The following is a 19,213-nucleotide window of genomic DNA, read 5'->3' as shown; positions in this document are numbered from 1 at the left end:
AGCAAAACTGATAACACCAAGAAGAGTAGTTCCAGAACTGCAAAGTGAAGACAATAGTTCGTAAAAAAGGTAAGTCCTTTATTAGTTGCCAAGTGGTAAAAATCCAAAGACAGTTGGTACAAAGCAGCAAAATCAGACCAAATGGTAAAAATCCAAAGTCAGTAGGTACAAAACAGCAAAATCACACATAATCATTACTTTAAAAATGAATAAAAACCTGTCCCTAATTAAATACACAAACATATATATATATATATATATGGAATAAATATTAAGTTAATATTGTGTTAAAAAACTATGACAATGTAAAATGCTTGTACTAAACTAACAAAATGTTCTATCTATAGCAAATTTCCTAAAGTCAGACAATGTGCCTTCACAGTACTCAGGTTTACAGTTCAAAACCAGGAATAATAGACCAGTAAAGGAAAGACCCAGCCCTCCTCATGCATATAAATCTATACAAAAATATGGATACCACAAAATTCATTAACTAAACTGATCTATCAGTGGTATAGTTACGCTTTAAATACTAATAAATCCTATTTTATAACTATTTAACAACTTGATAAGCTAGAATATTCTTGGGATGAAATCCCCTAGTGACATACAGAAAACCAAACATTTTATCTTATCACCCCCCCCCCAAAAAAAAAAAGTAGACCCAAGTAAATCTTTCTTCTTTAATAGGGAAACTGAAGCAGTAATTTATTCTAAAATACCCACGGTACATGACCACTGATCCAGGCCATGCAATAAACTGATGCATTCCTCTTCTATCAAGGATCATACTAGATACTTTTCACTAAAGGAGGGGGTTTCTGCATAGGATGAGAACCCTCTGACATAACAATTTCAGGAGCTTTTCTCAGTGGGATGCAAGGCAGTACCCCTAATATTCTCCAACATACCTCTAAACTTCTTAGCACAAGAATTCTGCACAACGAAAAAATAATGAGGGATCAAAGGTTCCAAATCAGTGACAAATTTTAAATATTACTCTTATAAACTTATAAAGTTGTTAGAATAACAGGTTTTTGAATTAGCATGCATTTTTTGAAGGACAGAATTTTAATGTCTATCATTATTTATTGACTGCAATTCTGAATGAATTGCCAGAAAACACAAATTTTATAAGGAACAGACCAAATATATGAGTCAAACACTAATCGCCTCAATGCCCTGTCTCTTTACTTGGTATCATACAGACCTCTGAGGGGTGATATTTGTCTGGCATACAAGGCATCCCTGGGCCCTGTCTTGAATCTTTTGTACATCCATAAAACAAACAGCATCAGAACTACTAGATTGGATGACCTAAATTTTGCTTGCATCATAAGTAGGACATGTCAGAGAGACAGATGCGTTTCTCAGAGAATTCTCATTCTCTGGAACAGACTCCCCACTCATGTGAAGCGGATTTCCTCCCTATCCTATTTAAGCACAACTTGGACCAATGAATGGATAACTGGAAATTTACCCATTGTCTGGCTCCTATATCTGTGATGGACAGAGGTAGTCAGTAAATCACCCCCTATAAATCAAGTATAAATCAAATTTGTGGGTCACATTTGAGTTGCATGGCTAAGCTTTTAAGGGCCCTAGTGGTTGTTAATCTGGCATATACCCTATGAACCTATAAAACTCTGGACAGCCTGTGAATTTCTGGACAGTTGAGCGGTATCACTTCCCCAAAACTAGGGCTGGACCATCATCTACTACGAGTGGGTTTACTGTAACATAATCAGATTAGTGTCACTTCCATACATTTATGACAACCTCTGTGTATCAGATTATCAATGAGGATCATCTCGAATTAGCACTGTAATCTCACAGCTCAGTTACATCTTTGCAGATATTTTAGGAAACCTACATCTCAGGGATTCATTAGACTCCATCCAAGCTCTGAGCAACATAAACTTAAAAAATGCTATTTTACCCTCAGTTTTACTACATAAGCAGCGTGCTAAGTATTTCGCATATCTGGTAATCCCTGACATATCAGAAAGACAGGTACCTGGCACATCCAAGTCACATATAAAACACAGCATATTAATTGTTAACATCCAAATGTGACTCCATCGAAGTAAACAATTTCAGTACATACTATGCAAACACAAGTACCATTATGATATGCGGAAGTCTATCTTCTGTAAAAATCATTACACCTGGAATCAGATGGTGAACAGTAATAATCCTCTTCTCCAAGAAGTATTAGAGCACACTGATAAACAGCACTTTTGCCAGTTTATGATCACTCACTGTGGATGCCTAAGTCATATGTAGCCAGTTTGCTAGCATTGGGAACTCTGTGGCACTGCAGCGACTTCATAATGTTCACTGAAAGCTGTTACTGCTTCCTAATACTGAATCCAGTGTGAGAGATGTAAATACTTATTTGTATGGGATGCTAACCACTCACTAACTATGGCTGCCAGCACACAGCAAACTCCCATCCCACTTCAATCCAACATTAACACTATACCCAGATATACTGAGGTACTGAAGAAAATCCTGTTTAAGATTCCTTGACATTGCAATAGCAGATATAGACCTTGGCCACATACCCACATCCTGCCCACTGTGCAAACATTAAACCAGAATCCACTATTTTTCACAATTTCCTCCCCAAACAAGGGTCACCCAAACTGTATGTCTAGACCATTAAGGCTATCAGAGCCTGTTGCCAGTCATCACAATGTCCTTATTATCGATTACTCCATTTTCAGACATTCCGATATTGCAGTCACCAGGCTGAGCAAAGTTAGAGTGATGGTTAGAAGTTTCTCAGGTATTAGGATTTAGGATGTCATTAGAGCCCTTAGATCTCTCCACCAAAACTATGCAGATGACCTGGTCATTGCTCATGTGGAAATGAATGACTTTAGATGTTCCATTCTAGGTGAGCTAAAAAGAGACATGGTTGAACTGTCAGTGTGTGACCAAGACTGGGAAAAACAATCTTTAACATCTTGCCTTCACCACAAATGACACTACAATTCAAGCACTTTGCAAGAGATGTCCTTCACCTCTCCACTCAGGGCTTCTGCATATTTGCCAGGATATTTTCTGCCACCAAAGGCCTTTTCTAAGAAGTCAATCTTCTAGACTTTCTACTTCACAAATTCGAATCTAGCTTATATGAACTCGGCACGGCATAATGGAGGAAATCTTAATGAGAGAATGTCCAACTTTTAGGTTTTTCTGACCACTTGAACACATGCACATCAGTATAATTACCAAAAACTGGTTTAAATGTAAGAAGAATACTCCCTGGATACCTGGGTTTAGCGCATATTATTTATTCAGAAACTCTTTAGATGGAGGGGGAATATTCGTATTCACCCACAATCCCATTATGTCATGGCAATATCCTTAACCTTCTGGATATCCTGCTAAAAATAAACACATTTAATTATCATATTATTGCTAGTTATAAAACCATTTATCTACCTCTTGATCAAGACACCAACCACAACCAGCTGGAGTCCCTACCTATTAAACATAATGCAATTATTCACAGTAACTTTGACTACTCACCCATTAACTGGCAAACATATGCAACCAACAACATATCTGAATAATAGATCCTTAGCATTATTAATGCCAGCTCCATGACTAAACTCTACCTTTCTGAATAGAGGTTTCAGTCTTCTTACTCGCATTCTTAAAAATATATTCTCTGCCTGATCCACATGCAAAGTTTTACCTCCATGATTAACTCAAATTTCATATTGTCACATTCACTTCAATATCACAGCCCATGACTTCATCCAGTCCAACTGTATTCAAACATTTCTCTAAGGCAAGCCTACTAGCACTATCATATGACCTAATGATGACCATGGAACAAAAAAGTAGCTGCTTAAATCGCAGTTTTTCTCTTACCTTATTTCCAGTGCTGAAGACTCTGTCCATATTTTTCATTAGTATGATGGCAAATTTAAGAATAAACCCATGTAGTGGAACCTGACTAGCAACACACTCTGAAAAAAAAAACAAAAATAAAACTCACACTAAAGAATAAATTCAAATCCCCTTGTTCTGCATATGACCTTAAACTGGTCTGCAGAGAGATCAGGTATAGAAGCAAAATTTTCAAAATCAAGTACAAACTGATTATCATCACCTCTTTCAAAGAGGCTTTCTTTAACTCTGTTAAGAATCTCAGAAATAATGGCCAATATTACACAGAACCAGTTTCAAAAGGCACAGCCTTCAGTGAATGAGAGAATATCAGTAATTTACTAACAGATAAATTTAGTTACAATTTCTTCTTGTCCTTCCCCATATACCCCCCCGACTCAACAAGAAGAATCTAAGTATAGTATGGATTGACTATAAAAAAGCATTTGACAGTATCCCACATTCATGGATAAAAGAGTGCTTAAAAATGTATAAGATACATCCTACACTGATTGACTACATTACAGTAACCATGAAACAATGGCAGACCACTTTGCAATTAAGCCATGATAAAGGACAGATTATTATCCCAGGGATACACATTCAAAGGGGGATATTCCAGGGTGACTCTCTGTCACCATTGCTATTCTGCCTTGCCATTAATCCATTAAGCTGTTTACTTAACAGCTTAGGCCATGGCTACAATTTTGCTCCTAGAAAACAACAAAGTCTAATGACTTCTCATCTTTTATTTGTCGATGATTTAAAACTGTATAGCTCATCAGATGAGGAATTGAAAGCACAGCTGCAGGTTATCAAAACCTTTTCAGATGATATTGGAATGTCATTTGGTCTTGTTAAATGTGCAAAAGCAACCTTTAAAAAAGGAAAACTGCAGCACCAAGAAAATGTCAGTTTGGGACACGGATGTGATATAAAAGAACTTCAGCAAGAGGGAGTGTATCAATACTTGGGAACTGATGAAGGATCAGCAATAAAGCATGAACAAATGTGAATAAAACTCAGTAAGGAGTACTTCAGAAGACTTAAATTAATCCTTAGAACAGCATTGACATCTAGTAACAAGATCCAAACTATAAATCAATTTGCTCTTCCTGTCCTAACTTACAGTTTTGGAGTGATTGACTGGCCCCAAAAAGTGTTGGATAGATTGGATATTAAAACACGAAGGATGCTTCCTGCTCACCAAATGATTTATAAAAATCAGTGTATACCAAGATTATATATTCCCCGTTCTGAAGGAGGGATAGGCCTCCTTGAAATTGATTACATGTATAGATCTGCAATTGTGGGACTCCACACATATCTACTGACCTCACAAGAGCCAAATGTAGTGAAAGTTTTGAAACACGAGGAGAATAAATCTAATATGACGTCTCTGCTTAATCTAGCAGAAGCATATCGATGTTAAGCAGGAATGGAAATCAAACCAGAAGTGGATAAAAATCAGGCAGCAACTGAATCTGCCAAAAAACAAAAGAAAGGATATAAGGTGAAGGACCAGATGAGAAGGCAAGAAATGTGGAAAAAACATAAGTATAGTTGCAAGTATAGAAAACTTCTAAAAGAGCCTCATGTTGATCAAGAAAGAATGCAGGAATGGTTGAGGAGAGGTGAGTTCAAACCAAGAAATGAAAGGTTAATATTGCCTAAGATAGTGGGCTACGTACACGCTGGTTTACAAAGTTCATTGAACATGTGGGAGAAACAGACAAATGTAGGTTTTGTGCAACCAAACTGGAAGCAGTCACACAGCTCGTTGCTGGTTGCGACACACTAATGGCAGATGGACTGTATACTGAAAGGCATAATAACGTGGCGAGACTGTTGCACTGGGGATTGTGCAAACATTATGGTATCAAAGTGGCTGAAAAACACTGGAAACAAAAGCCACAAAGCATCATAGAAAATGATGAGAATAATATCACATGGGATCACCCATTACCAACAGTTCAAATGATAGAGGCTAGAAAACCGGACATAGTGGTCCAAGAAAAGAGGACAAAAGTAGCATCAATCATTGAAATCTCCACACCCAGTGAATACAGTGTCTTGCATACAGAGAGAGACACAAAGTCATAAAATATCAGGATCTGCAGGCAGAAACAAGAGCAATGTGAAAGAAAGATACCCAAACAGTTCCAATAGTACTAGGAGCAACGGGTCTTATAAAAAATAATTTACAATTGTATTTAGATATGTTACCAATCCATCCCTTACAAATTGCAGAAGGAGTCATTACTGGGTACATTGTGGGTATTGCGAAGAGCACTACTGGCTGACATCAAAGAGTGAAATAATACTAATTTCATGAACTTTAATCGTACTCTGACTTAAGAATTGCGTCCATTCCCGTCATGGTATTAGAAACCCAAAAGACTTTCAGAAATTAAAAAGTTTACACAGAAGAAACTCTGGTATAATGTTATTTGCAAATGAATCCCTATATTCTGCACTATTTTTTGATCAGCCTGTCTTCGCAGCTAATCAGAGTGCAGTTTTAGTCAAAATGATGGGAAATAACTGAAATATTTAGGCACGGTTATGCATACCCAGTTCTAAAAACTGAATTTAGTATTCTTTCAGGTATTATTTAAGGATTCATCTGCAAAACTCCTTCTGAGACTAGGATTCATAAAAAATCAAAACAAGGTACAAGAATTTTGCGCATTCCTGCTGCGTTATACAAACCCTTTGCTAATGCTATTTGTGATTCAAACTGAATAGCAAATGCCCATAGGAAAGGAGTTATGTGCTGGGTAAGGTTGTATAACTATCTTCCACCATTAAAACACAGCAGATTTTTTCTTACCACAACAGAATGCTAGTTTGTATTTCATTGTATTGTACCTCATGATCTATGAAGGCTGTGGTCTTGTTGTATTGGGAAAAACTGCACAGCAAAATGATCAAGCTCCTAAGAATCAACTCCTGATAGAGCCGTCTCTGTTATCCATCTAGCACCTCTGTTTGTCTGAAGTGCTGGGCCAGATAGAATTCCTAAAACTGGATAGTACAAAGAAATAATCATCATGGTGATGCTTGCAGCAACCCTCCCTTCAGGAGGAATAACACATGCATTTAGTTTAAAAAAATCTTATTTATTTATTCTTTGATGGATGAGTATCCTGGTTTTTACAACTTAACAATTTCAGCCAAGGGCTGCCTAAGAGCAAGGCTACTATTAGATATACTTCTAAAGGAGACCATAGATTCCCCTTGGGCCAATGTTGGGTGAAAGTACATCAAATATGATAGCTAGGGAACTGGAAACAGGGAGGCAGAGGAAACCTGATGTATAGCAGGCATGAGCACAAAAAATCAACTTGAAGGAAAAGATGTGTGGGATTGGGAAGTAATATTCTAGATTACTTTACAAGCATCCTGTTAAACCAACAATTTGAAGAGAGTTTAATCTGATGCCACTTTCTCCCCCTTTCTTTTATTTTTCTGTTGAGTGTTCAGATGACAATGAAAAAAATGAAAGGTAGGGTTTGTAATGTTTGTCAAAGGATTCTGTTAAATACCCAGTCAACAAGAATGTGCAGATGTGTTAAGCAAATGCATATAAAACTGCAAATGCTGCTTTCTTAATCATTTAAGGTCGACTGTAATAGCATTTAGTAGTGTGGGATTTATGAAACACAGTCTTTAAGTGTTGATTTTCTGCTCTTAACTCATTTAACATCAATATTTTCTTTCATGAAGAGAGGTAAGTCATATCCTTCAATGTTTGATTAGCTGTTACAGCACATACTTATCTGTGAATGTCTTCATTGCATCTTATGATACGTGGCATTTGTAAAAATGTTAGTATTTTCTAACTCTCTTTCCTTCTTTGTTGACAGAAATTCTTGGTGCTTTGTTGTCAGTTATTTCTATCTGGGTAGTAACTGGAGTACTTGTATACATGGCTTGCCAACGACTAGTACGCTCTGACTATGACATCAATGGAGTGGCCATGCTCATTACATCAGGATGTGCAGTATTAGCCAATGTAGTGTAAGTTCACTTACTTATTTACTAATTTATCTGTTTACCTAGCATTCCTGCTAATCATAAAATTCCACTGATCGACAGTAGTTAATAAGAAAAAATACTAATTTCTGTTAAAATTTTCTTCCTAGGACATTTCATTTCAAACTAATTTTATTGTTTGCTGGCAGTCACAACAGGTATATATTAGGATATGTACATATGAGGTAGTTTCTACATTTTTAACAAAATAAATAGGGGGGTTGTCAGAGAAATGGATTCTTGACCTTCTTGTGTTGTTACAGATTTTCCCTGCTTAATCTATTCTCTTCTATATCCATTGACCATGTTTTCTTCTTGTATTTTAACTATATCCAGAGTTTGTTACTTGCGGTTTCCAGTAGCTTACTGTGTTTCCCTTCCTTGCTGTCCTCCAACTGTTTTTCTGCCTCTGATGAATTTTTCCTAAGATTTGGGTTTTTAAATATTGTGACAAAATGGATCCTATTGCTAAGTCAGGCCATAATTACAGTCCACAAAATTAGTTTTGCTTCAGTCTTTGATGCTTGCCAAGAAAACTCTTCTCAGCACCTGCAATGTTCCCAGAGTTGCCTCTTTTTGTAGTTCACATGGTTTACCTATAGTTGTAGCTTATTTAAGTATGCTTTTAAAATTACTTTATGTTAACCCAGTTGATCCTACTACCACCTGAATTGTCAGGCTGAACTCATTCCACATTGCTCTAGTTTCTGCTAGCAAGTCTTGATATTGTATGTCTTTCAGTATATAAGACACTACACTTGCTGGATGTAGCAGTTTTGATAATCAATGCTGCGTTTGTCCTTTTCTCTTCATGTACAGTATATGTTCATGTACAGTATCTGCTTTTCTTGCTTTTGCTTTCTTAACTGTTGGTATTACATGATCTGACATGATGATTACTTCTTTGTTTTCAGTAATATTTTGCGGTTCATATTTCCAATGCATATCAGCTACATGTATCTTATGTTTACACAGTCTCCAATATAACAGACTTGTCACATCGCATTGCCTTTTAATACACAAACCCTCGACTGTAAGCATATTGTAGCCTCCAAGATGTGCAGCATTTTGAATTATGTGCTGTAAAGCCTTGATTTGTCTGTTTTTCCTACCTTTTTTATAGATGTTTGTGAACCCTTGTGTTTGTGAAGGGTGCCGCCTATCCATTTTTTCTGGACCATGTGAAAATCAGAATGACTGTCTGGTTGTCTGGAAAAAATTGTGGTAACATTGCTTTTTTGTTTGGCAGCACAGACAGAATGCCAGAGTTTGTAAAAATGTCACATTGGACTATTTTTTCTACAGAAGCATTGTTACAGCACAATGCAGTCAAGTCTGAAAGTGTTCTAAAAAAGATATTTTGCCTTTCATTGACTTGCTCATCTATGCCACCATATGGGTGTGGCAATGCATTAGGTGAAGTAGGCAAGGTTACTGGCAGAGTAAAGAAAGTGGCTTTGATCTGGTTTTTGCCATGGCAAAAGGTGGTCCATTATTGTGAGCTGCCATCATTCATCTTTCGTCTTGTTCATAGGTTCATAGGTAGGTACTAGGCTATCGGCCCTAGGGCCTATACAAGCCCAGCTAAAAAAGTACCCTGGCTTTTGCCACCCAAGAAATTTTTTTTCCTGTGCCACTGTCGAGCAGAGCCACAGAAATGATCCCTGGGGTGAATTTCCTATTTCCCATTCAATCATGAAGATTTTTCTTGAAGAGTGCTAATGAGGAGCTTTGTTTGATATAGATAGGTAGTTTATTCCAGAGTATGGGAAGTCTCTGGGACAGGAATCTATCCCTCCGACATGTTCTGTTTATTGTGGTGGTAAGGTTTAGGTCCCTAGAGTGTGTAGCTCGGAGGGATTGGGATTTTTTTAAGTGGAGTGTGTCCAACAGCTCTGGGTTTGACATAGCTTTGTATGTTAGGCAGAGATCACCTCTGAGAAGGTGATATGCGACAGAGTAAAGCTGGAGTTTTTTGAGATGATCTGCGTGGGGCATCTGTTTGAGGATGGTAATCCTCTTTGTGAGGTATTTCTGCGGCCTTTCCAGTTGTTGTGGATGTCTTGTGAGGTACATACCAAAAGGGGCGTTGTACTCTATAATGGGTCTAATGAGTGATGAGTAGAGGGGAACAATGACCTCTTTTTTTCTGGTTGAGAAACCTTTTGTGATGAGGTGTGCCATGTAGAAGGATTTCCTGACTACTGTGGTGATGTGATTATCAAAGGAGAGACTACTGTCCACCTTTGTCCCAAGGTCTCTTATCACACTTTCGGTGTTAAGTAGACTACCACCTATGTTGTAGTTCATGGGTACAGAGTTTTTGAAAAGTAAACAAAAACCACTCACAGGGGTGAAGTGTCTCAAAACGGCAAAACAGCAAACAGTATTCCAATAAATTCAAATGAGAACACTCTACAGCAAATAAAAGCAACCGTTTAATCAAATGCAAAATAACAACGATCGGTACACCATTAGAACAGTAAGCGCTTTCACATTTATGGCAAATGCTTCTTCAGACTGTTGACTAAGTATCAAGCTCTAGTATTTAAAACTGAACTCATTAAAAATCTATCCAATCAACATCTATTCTCAATTAAGAATTAATTGTCTCATAAAGTGCTAGTGCTTAAAACTCTAGTAGTATATAATATATATAAAAGCAAATTATTTAAAAACAACTTCTATAAAAATTCAAAACTCATTATTTACTAATACAGAAAAATGCAATGTTTCTATACTCTGTCTGTAAAAAATGGAATATAGAATATAAAATATGTGTATATACAAATACTACTCAATTTTAAATACATAGAAATAACTGAAGACTGTCTAACTACTATATTCTAAAATGTATATAATATGAAATACAAAATATACGAACACATTAAACTATTTAATATGCTTATTTACATTCATTTAATAAACCAGACTGAAAAATAGACTAAAAAATAGACTAAAAATGATGAAAAAATAATGAAAAATAAAGTTATTCATTATTGTAGCAGCCTTGGGTCTAGTGTTGAAAGTCCCTAGCTTCTAAAAACGGCTTAAAGGAACCTCTATCATTCAGGCCCATTGATTTATCTGCTTGTAACTTCATAACCCACCTAGCTTCTCCCTGTTCGGTGTCATTTCTATAATTTCCTGGTCTACTATTCCTCTCTACTATCTCTGCTACTGTGAATGTAAAACTATGTTTAGTACCAAAGGTTAGAGCATGTCTCGCTATGACATTACTTTCATCTTCCTTGCTGACTGCGTAAATATGTTCTCTTACTCTTACACGTAGTGTCCTGTTGGTCTTGCCTACGTAAAAGCTACTGCATGTGCAGGTAAATATATATATCACGTCTCTACTCTTGCAGTCTGCATAAAAATTGAAATTATATCTTCATGCTGTGGTAGGATGTATGAAATTATCTCTACCTGACATGTAAATGCATTGGTTACATGACCTGCATGAAAAAGTACCTTTTCTATCAGAGATATCTGTCTTTGATTTTGTATTTTCATAGCATAGTAGTCTTTTCAAATTTTTTGTATTCTTATACGTATAGTTCGGCCTTGATCCTACTATTTGTTCTATCTTCGTATCAACCGTGAGAATGTTCCAATTTCTTAGAAAAACTTCTCTAACCTTATCATTATTGTTAGTGTATGGTATAACTATTCTATTAAACTTCTCTCTGTTACTAGTTCTTACTTGAATATCGTCTTGATTGTTTCTTTTATGTATAAATGGCTTCCCTATGGTGTCCCTTCTCTTATTATTTCCTTGCCTCAAACTCAGCATTTCATCTTGTTTATATCCTCTTTCTTCAAATTCATTTTGTAACATGTCTATGGTGCTATTAAATTTATTATCATCACTCGTAAGTCTAGATGCTCTCAACATTTGGCCCTTAACTATGTTTTTATATATATGAGGGGGATGCATACTGGTACGATGCAGTAATGTGTTCTTCCGACATTCTTTTCTATATAACTGTGTTTCTATATGCTGCCCTTCTCTTAATAACAATACGTCTAGGAACTCTATCTGATCCTTAAACCATTTTCCTATGAAGGATAAAAACTCGGTCATCCCATTAATGTATTTAATGAAGTCTTTAAGTGTCTCAATACTTCCTGTATTAGTAAATAATGAGTTTTGAATTTTTATAGAAGTTGTTTTTAAATAATTCGCTTTTATATATATTATATACTAGTAGAGTTTTAAGCACTAGCACTTTATGAGACAATTAATTCTTAATTGAGAATAGATGTTGATTGGATAGATTTTTAATGAGGTCAGTTTTAAATACTAGAGCGTGATACTTAGTCAACAGTCTGAAGAAGCATTTGCCATAAATGTGAAAGTGCTTACTGTTCTAACAGTGTACCGATCGTTGTTATTTTGCATTTGATTAAACGGTTGCTTTTATTTGCCGTGGAGTGTTCTCATTTGGATTTATTGGTACAGAGTTTTTACCAAAGGGGATGACAATGCACTTTTTGGCATTGAGCTTGAGGCCATGGCTTTGACGCTAGGCATCTGTCTCAGTGAGGCCCTTTTGTAGGATGTCCACGTCGTTAGGAGTTTTGATTATGGCTCCTGGTTTGCAGTCATCTGCGAACTTCATTAGCCAAAGACCTTCTGTGTTAGCCTGTACTTCAGAGATGTAGATACCAAGCAGGAGAGGACCCAGGACTGAACCCTGTGGTACTCCACTTGTCACTGGTCTGAAGTGGATTTGGAGTCTGCTACATTCACAGTGTGGGTTCTGTCAGTCAGCAGTTGGCAACCCATCTTGTGACATAGGGATTTATACCTAGTTTAGTGAGTTTATCTATAATTCCAGAGTGGGGGATGGTGTCGAAAGCCTTGGCAAGATCTAGATAGGTTGTGTGAACCACCTTACCCTCGTCTATGGCTTTGGTGACTGCTTTAAAGAAGTCTATCAGGTTTAGGAGACATGATCTGCCTTTTACAAACCCAAACTGGGTGGGGTCCAGAGTTTGGAGATTACCAATGTCTTTGTTTATAAGTTCCATGATGATATATTCCATGGCCTTGCAGACCAGGCTCATCAGGCTAATGGGCGGTAGTTCCCAGGGTCTGTGGTGGCTCCCCCTTGTGGAGTGGGATAACCATCACTGCGTGCCATTCAGTGGGCACAAAGCCTGACGTGAGGCTATGATTGAACATGGTATGTAGCTGGGGTGCCAGTTCATTCTGTAGTTTGTGTAGAATGCAGCCTGGGATGTTGTCTGGTCTCATGGATGCTGTGGTTTAATTTCACCTCACCTTTGCCATTAATGCATGAACTCTTAGTCATCATGTGGCAGTTCCAGTAGTACTCTTTAATTTCCACTGTAATGTCATAGTTAAGTACTAAGCTAGCTGCCCTAAGGGCCATTTTAAGCCTAGCCAGTTTTCCCTCAAAGGTGAAAATCAAACCCTGTACCTTGTGTGTCTGAGGCAAACATGTTAATCATTCTTACCATTATATCAATACCCTTTTAAACTTGTTTTCTTCATGGTTTAAGTAGACATTCACTATGCTTGGAGCTGATGATGTTAACAAATTATTTAAATAGTCCCATAATCGCCTACCTATACATGTAGTCAATTTCAGGGAGGCCTATGCTTCTTTTAGCCTGCAGAATATATAATCTTGGCAAGTACTGTTTTTTGTACATCTTTTGATAGGCATGAAGCATTTTTCATGTTTTTCTTGCCCATCTAATCCAATACTTCTAGGGGGGAGTCGATTACACCAAAGCTGTAAGTTAGAACACAGAGGACAAGCTGGTTTATAGCTTTTTAGTATAGACCTATGTCTATTAAATCCACACATGTGCTCCTTAATTTGTTATGACCATTCTTTTTACACAAAAGAGACCTGTTCGTACCACCTCTTTATCTTTGTAAGATACACATATGCATGTAGCAATATCACATCCCTTTTTTTGAACTAGGGTATGCCTGCTAAATTAAGATTAAATTTACAAACTAATTTATTCTCAACTACAAGTTTCTTTGAGTTCTGCCATATTATTTTAAATATATAATGCTGTTATATATTAACGTAGCTTAATAAAATCTTCATAGTCTCCAGGACTGCTACTGTTAATATATCAAAGTGGTCTCTAACTGTTTTGTGGGTTATACCCAAAATAAGCAATTTCTATCAAGAATACTTAGTAACCAGGAGCTAATAAATAATTAAACATATGCATACATGAAAGTAATTATGTACATAAACCAGTGTATTCATTTTAATTTTCTGCAACATTTGCATTTCTCATTACTTTTGTAGTATGATTGTCAAAAATGTATGTCATACTATTTATTTTCTAACAAATGAGCGATAATAGTGCCACCATAACATCCTTCATAGGTTCATAGGTAAGTACTAGGCTGGCTCTCCTTGCAGGCCGTTTTAAGCCCACCCAGTTTACCTTTTTGTGCTTGAATTAATCTATCCCATTTGGTTAGATATTGGCCTTACCCATCCCATGGTCGATAATTATATGTTATCATCCCATGGTCGATAATTATATGTTATCATCCCATGGTTGATAATTATATGTTATCATCCCATGGTCGATAATTATATGTTATTCCTAACGAGAATAACTGGGAACATGCCACAGATAATTTGAGGGGATGCATGCATGGGGTAAAGCATTAGGGGTTGCCTCTGTTCATTAGTAATACAGGGGGCAGTTCTGGGATAAATTTTCTGTTTCCTATCCATAGGTCCAAGTTGCACTTGAATATGGACAGGGATGAACTATGGTGGTGCAGCGGTTAATGCTGTCGCCTCACAGCAAGAGGTTCTTTGGTTCGATTCTCGGCTGGGGTGCCTTCTGTGTGGAGTTTGCATGTTCTCCCTGCGTTCGCGTGGGTTTCCTCCGGGTACTCCGGTTTCCTCCCACATTCTAAAGACATGCGTCTGGAGCATTTCTCCCCGGGCCTCCGCTGAAAACAGGATCTGTGGAACCTAGTCGGACTTTCCCGGTCAACAAATGTTAAATAAAATAAATAAATAAATTTATGTGGATGGGCAGTACCTGTTCCAACAAGACATTTTGTTGATGTAGTACACAGTGCAATCCTGTTGTAAATTTTCTATCAGCCTTTCATACATCCAAGTTATGCTTGAATATGGACAGGGATGAGAATTGTTTTACATACATGGTGAGTCTGTTCCAGAGCAGTGGTGTTCTCTGAGAGATGTACCTGTTCCTCCAAGCCATTTTGTCGATGTAGTACATGGGGCAGTCCTGGTGCAGATTTTCTATTACCCTTCCATAGATATAAGTTACCCTTGGATATGGACAGGGAGATGAGCTTTGTTTTACATACATGGTGAGTCTGTTCCAGAGCAGTGGTATCCTCTGTGAGATAAACAAGTCCCTCCAAACAGTTTTGTTGATGTTGCAGAATAGGTTTAGATGCTTTGAATGAGTGTTTCTGATGCCATTTGAATTGCTGATGTGGAGTAAATCCATCAGTAATGGGTCAGAGGTTGCCTTGTATGTCAGACACAGGCCACCTCATAGCAGTCTGTAGGATACTGGGGTAGTGACCGGGCTTTGAGTGAGTCCATGTAGGACATGTTGTTTAGGTCTTGCATCCTTTTAGTGAGGTATATCTCTGGGCATTCCAATTGTTGCATGTGTCTGGAGAGATACATGCCATAATGGGTATTATATTCAATGACTGCCCTAATGAGGATTGAGTAAAGGGGGAGAATGACACCCCTAGATCTAGACACAAACCATTTGTTTATAAGCTGTGCAATACAGAACGTTTTTACAACAATGGACACATATTGGTCAAAAGTGAGGTCACTGTCCACATAAGTTTCCAAATCCCACACAACTGTGCCATCTCTTAAGGGCATATTGTTAATGTGGTATTTCCTTGGGGGTAGATGACTTCCTAAAGTATACAATAATGCATTTTTCGGTATTTACAGACCATGATTTTGGCACCAATTATTTCTTTGGGATAAACCTTTCTGCAGGATGGCTAAGTCATTTGGGGATTTAATGACTGCTCCTAGCATGCAGTCATCTGCAAACTTAGTCAGCCAGAGCCCTTTGATATTGGCTTTTACTTCAGAAAAATAGATGCCAAACAGGAAAGGTCCCAGTATAAAACCCTAGGGAAGTCCACTGGTGACTGGTCTCTTTGTGGAGGTAACTTCCCCATTTTGATTCCCTGCATCCTATCTGTGTGGGTAACATAGGGGTTTATTTCTAGTTTAGGTAGCTTTTCTACTATGCCTGAGTGGGGGATTGTGTCAAAAGCTTTGGTCAAGTTTGAGGTATACAGTATGCATCATTTTGCCTTCATTCATTCATTCCTTTGGTGACCTTTTCAAAAAAAAACATCAGGTTGAGTAAGTATGACCTGCCTTTGATGAATCCAAACTGAGATAGGTCCACTGTTTGTAGGTTCTCTATGTCCTGATTGATTAGTTCTATGTTAAGTCTTTCCATAGGTTCATAGATTCATAGGTTCATAGGTTCATAGGTAGGTACTAGGCGATCAGCCCGAGGGCCTACCTAAGCCTAGCCAACAAGGTTCCCTGGCTTACGCCACCCAAGAAAGTTATTTTCCTGTGCCACTGTCAAGCAGAGACACAGAAGTGATCCCCGGGGTGTATTTCCTATTTCCCATCCACTCATCAAGATTTTTCTTGAAGAGTGCTAATGAAGAACTTTGAATGACATAGATGGGTAGCCTGTTCCAGAGTATGGGAAGTCTCTGGGACAGGAATCTATCCCACCAGCATGTCCTGTTTATTGTGGTGGCAAGGTTTAGGTCCCTAGACCATGTAGCTCTGAGGGATTGGGATTTCTTTAGGTGTAGCATGTCCAACAGCTCTGGGTTTGACATAGCTTTACATGTTAGGCAGAGATCACCTCGGAGTAGACGATATGCTACGGAGTAAAGCTGGAGTTTTTTGAGATGGTCAGTGTAGGGCATCTGTTTGAGGCCAGTAATCTTCTTTGTGAGGTACTTCTGTGGCCTTTCCAGCTGCTGCAGATGTCCTGTGAGGTACATTCCAAAAGGGGTGTTGTACTCTATAATGGGTCTAATGTGTGTCGAGTAGAGGGGAACAAATGACCTCTTTTTTCCTGGATGAGAACCCTTTTATGATGAGTTGTGCCACGTAGAAGAACTTTCTGACTACTGTGGCGATGTGACTATCAAAGGACAGACTACTGTCCACCTGGATCCCAAGGTCTCTTACCACACATTCAGTGTTAAGTAGACTGCTGTCTATGTAGTAGTTCATGGGTACAGAGTTTTTACCAAAGGGGATGACAATGCACTTTTTGGCATTGAGCTTGAGGTCATGGCTCTGAAACCATGCATCTGTCTCAGTGAGGCCCTTCTGTAGGATTTCCGCATCATTTGGGGACTCGACTATGGTTCCTAGTTTGCAGTCATCTGCGAACTTCATTAGCCAGAGGCCTTCTGTGTTAGCCTGTACTTCAGAGAAATAGATACCAAACAGGAGAGGTCCCAGGACTGAACCTTGATGTATTTCACTTGCCACTGGTTTGAGGTCAGATTTAGAGTGTGCAACTTTTACAATGTGGGTTCTGTCAGTGAGCCAGATGGCAACCCATCTTGTGAAGTAGGGATTTATACCTAGTTTAGTGAGTTTAGCTATAATTCCAGAATGGGGGATGGTGTTGAAAGTCTTGGTGAGGTCAAGATAGGCTGTGTGAACCACCTTACCCTCATGTACGGCTTTGGTGACTGCCTCAAAGAAGTTGATCAGGTTCAGGAGACATGATCCACCTTTCACAAACCCGAACTGGGTGGGATCTAGATTTTGGAGGTTACCAGTGTCTTTGTTTATGAGTTCCATGATGATATGTTCCATGGCCTTGCATCAGACCTGGGAGTATATAATTGCCTGGATATATATGGAAGGCCCTCCCTTCTGTAGGAGAATGACTTTTCTCCATTTGCTTGGTCCAAAACCTGGATGGAGGCTAAGAATGAAAATTGTTGTTAGGGGTGAGTCTAAATCGACCTTTATGCTATTCAAAATGCTTCCAGTGACATTGTCAGGCCCCATTGATACAATAGTTTTAGCTTTTGATAGGAGTTTTATGTCTTGGTCTTGTGTGATAGCTGAAGCAAGCCAGTTTCAGGTATATATTGAGGGACAGATGGAGGGGAGAAGGGGTAAAGTTAGAGCTAAATTTATTGGCCAGTAGGTTTCCTAAATATTCAGCTTCAGTATAGGCAATATCATTCACAATCAGCTCAGCACATTGCCACATTGTGCTTTTGAGATTACAACATAACTAAAAAATGTTGTGATTGTCTTTGCTTGGGTAGATGGGTAGCAATTTTAGCCTCAAACTTGGCTTTGGCGGATCTTATTAAGCTCCTGAGTTGTTTGTTTATTTCAATGACTAGGGTTCTATCATTCTGGGAGTTACTCTTCTTACTTTTGTTCAAACTTCTTTCCTTTTGTTATAATACTTGTTGATATTATAGCTATTTCAACCTATTTCAATACCACATTAGTCCTATCCATAGCATTTCCCTCTCTTGTATCACTTTAAAGTTTACAAGTATGGCCTAATAATGATAATAACAACAATAATAGTTATTTCCTAACCTTAAAGGTAATTTCCTCCATTACCAGAAGAAATAACCCTGCTTATTGTGAGCAGCCCTATCTAGGCCCCTATCTGATCCTACCCACCACTGTAAGACTGCCAATGACGATAACTCTGAATGTTGGATTGGTATATAGGAACTGAACATTCTGGCATTATTTCTCCCAAACACCTCTCTTTCTTAGCACCTAGAATGGTGAAGTCCAGCTTACCGAATCAAATGATTTATTTTCTTTTCATTTCTATTTTTTTATGCTCCTACCAGGATCTTACCCAATATCTCCCCTACCTTTGCCCATTCAACCCATTCATTCTAGCATCCATAGGCTAGACAACATCCCCACACCCCTTTCCTCTTTGCCTAGGAAACCCCATCATTCTTCCATTCCCTGGTGAGAGTTGGTCATTAGGGAGAAAGCCAGCTTCCTGGACTGGAGGAAGGGTGGCCTACTCTCCCTTACTAGAAGCTTTTCCCACTTACCTTGGTGTTTCCTCCAAATCTAAATCACCACCTCCCAAGAGGAAGCATTCCTCCACACACTAGCTTTCCCTTGGCTACTAGTATAAATGCACTATGAGAGAATCCTTTTTTCTTATTTTTAATAAGAATGCAAAGTGA

General features: G+C 38.2%; 1 protein-coding gene across 1 annotated transcript in view; it reads left to right on the top strand.

Moving 5' to 3' along the window:
* Nucleotides 1-19,213, top strand: part of SLC30A8 (solute carrier family 30 member 8) — a 250,034-nt gene that overhangs the window by 96,162 nt on the left and 134,659 nt on the right. The window contains exon 4 of the mRNA XM_044066248.1: nt 7,776-7,929. Within this exon, the coding sequence (XP_043922183.1) occupies nt 7,776-7,929 (154 nt within the window). The remainder of the gene's footprint in view (nt 1-7,775; nt 7,930-19,213) is intronic.

This window comes from Protopterus annectens, chromosome 3.part1, assembly GCF_019279795.1.
Source record: "Protopterus annectens isolate FY-2018-M chromosome 3.part1, PAN1.0, whole genome shotgun sequence".
Classification (NCBI taxonomy): Eukaryota; Metazoa; Chordata; order Ceratodontiformes; family Protopteridae; genus Protopterus; species Protopterus annectens.
The sequence above is the reverse complement of the archived record's forward strand: the minus strand, read 5'-3'. Positions and strand labels throughout refer to the sequence as shown.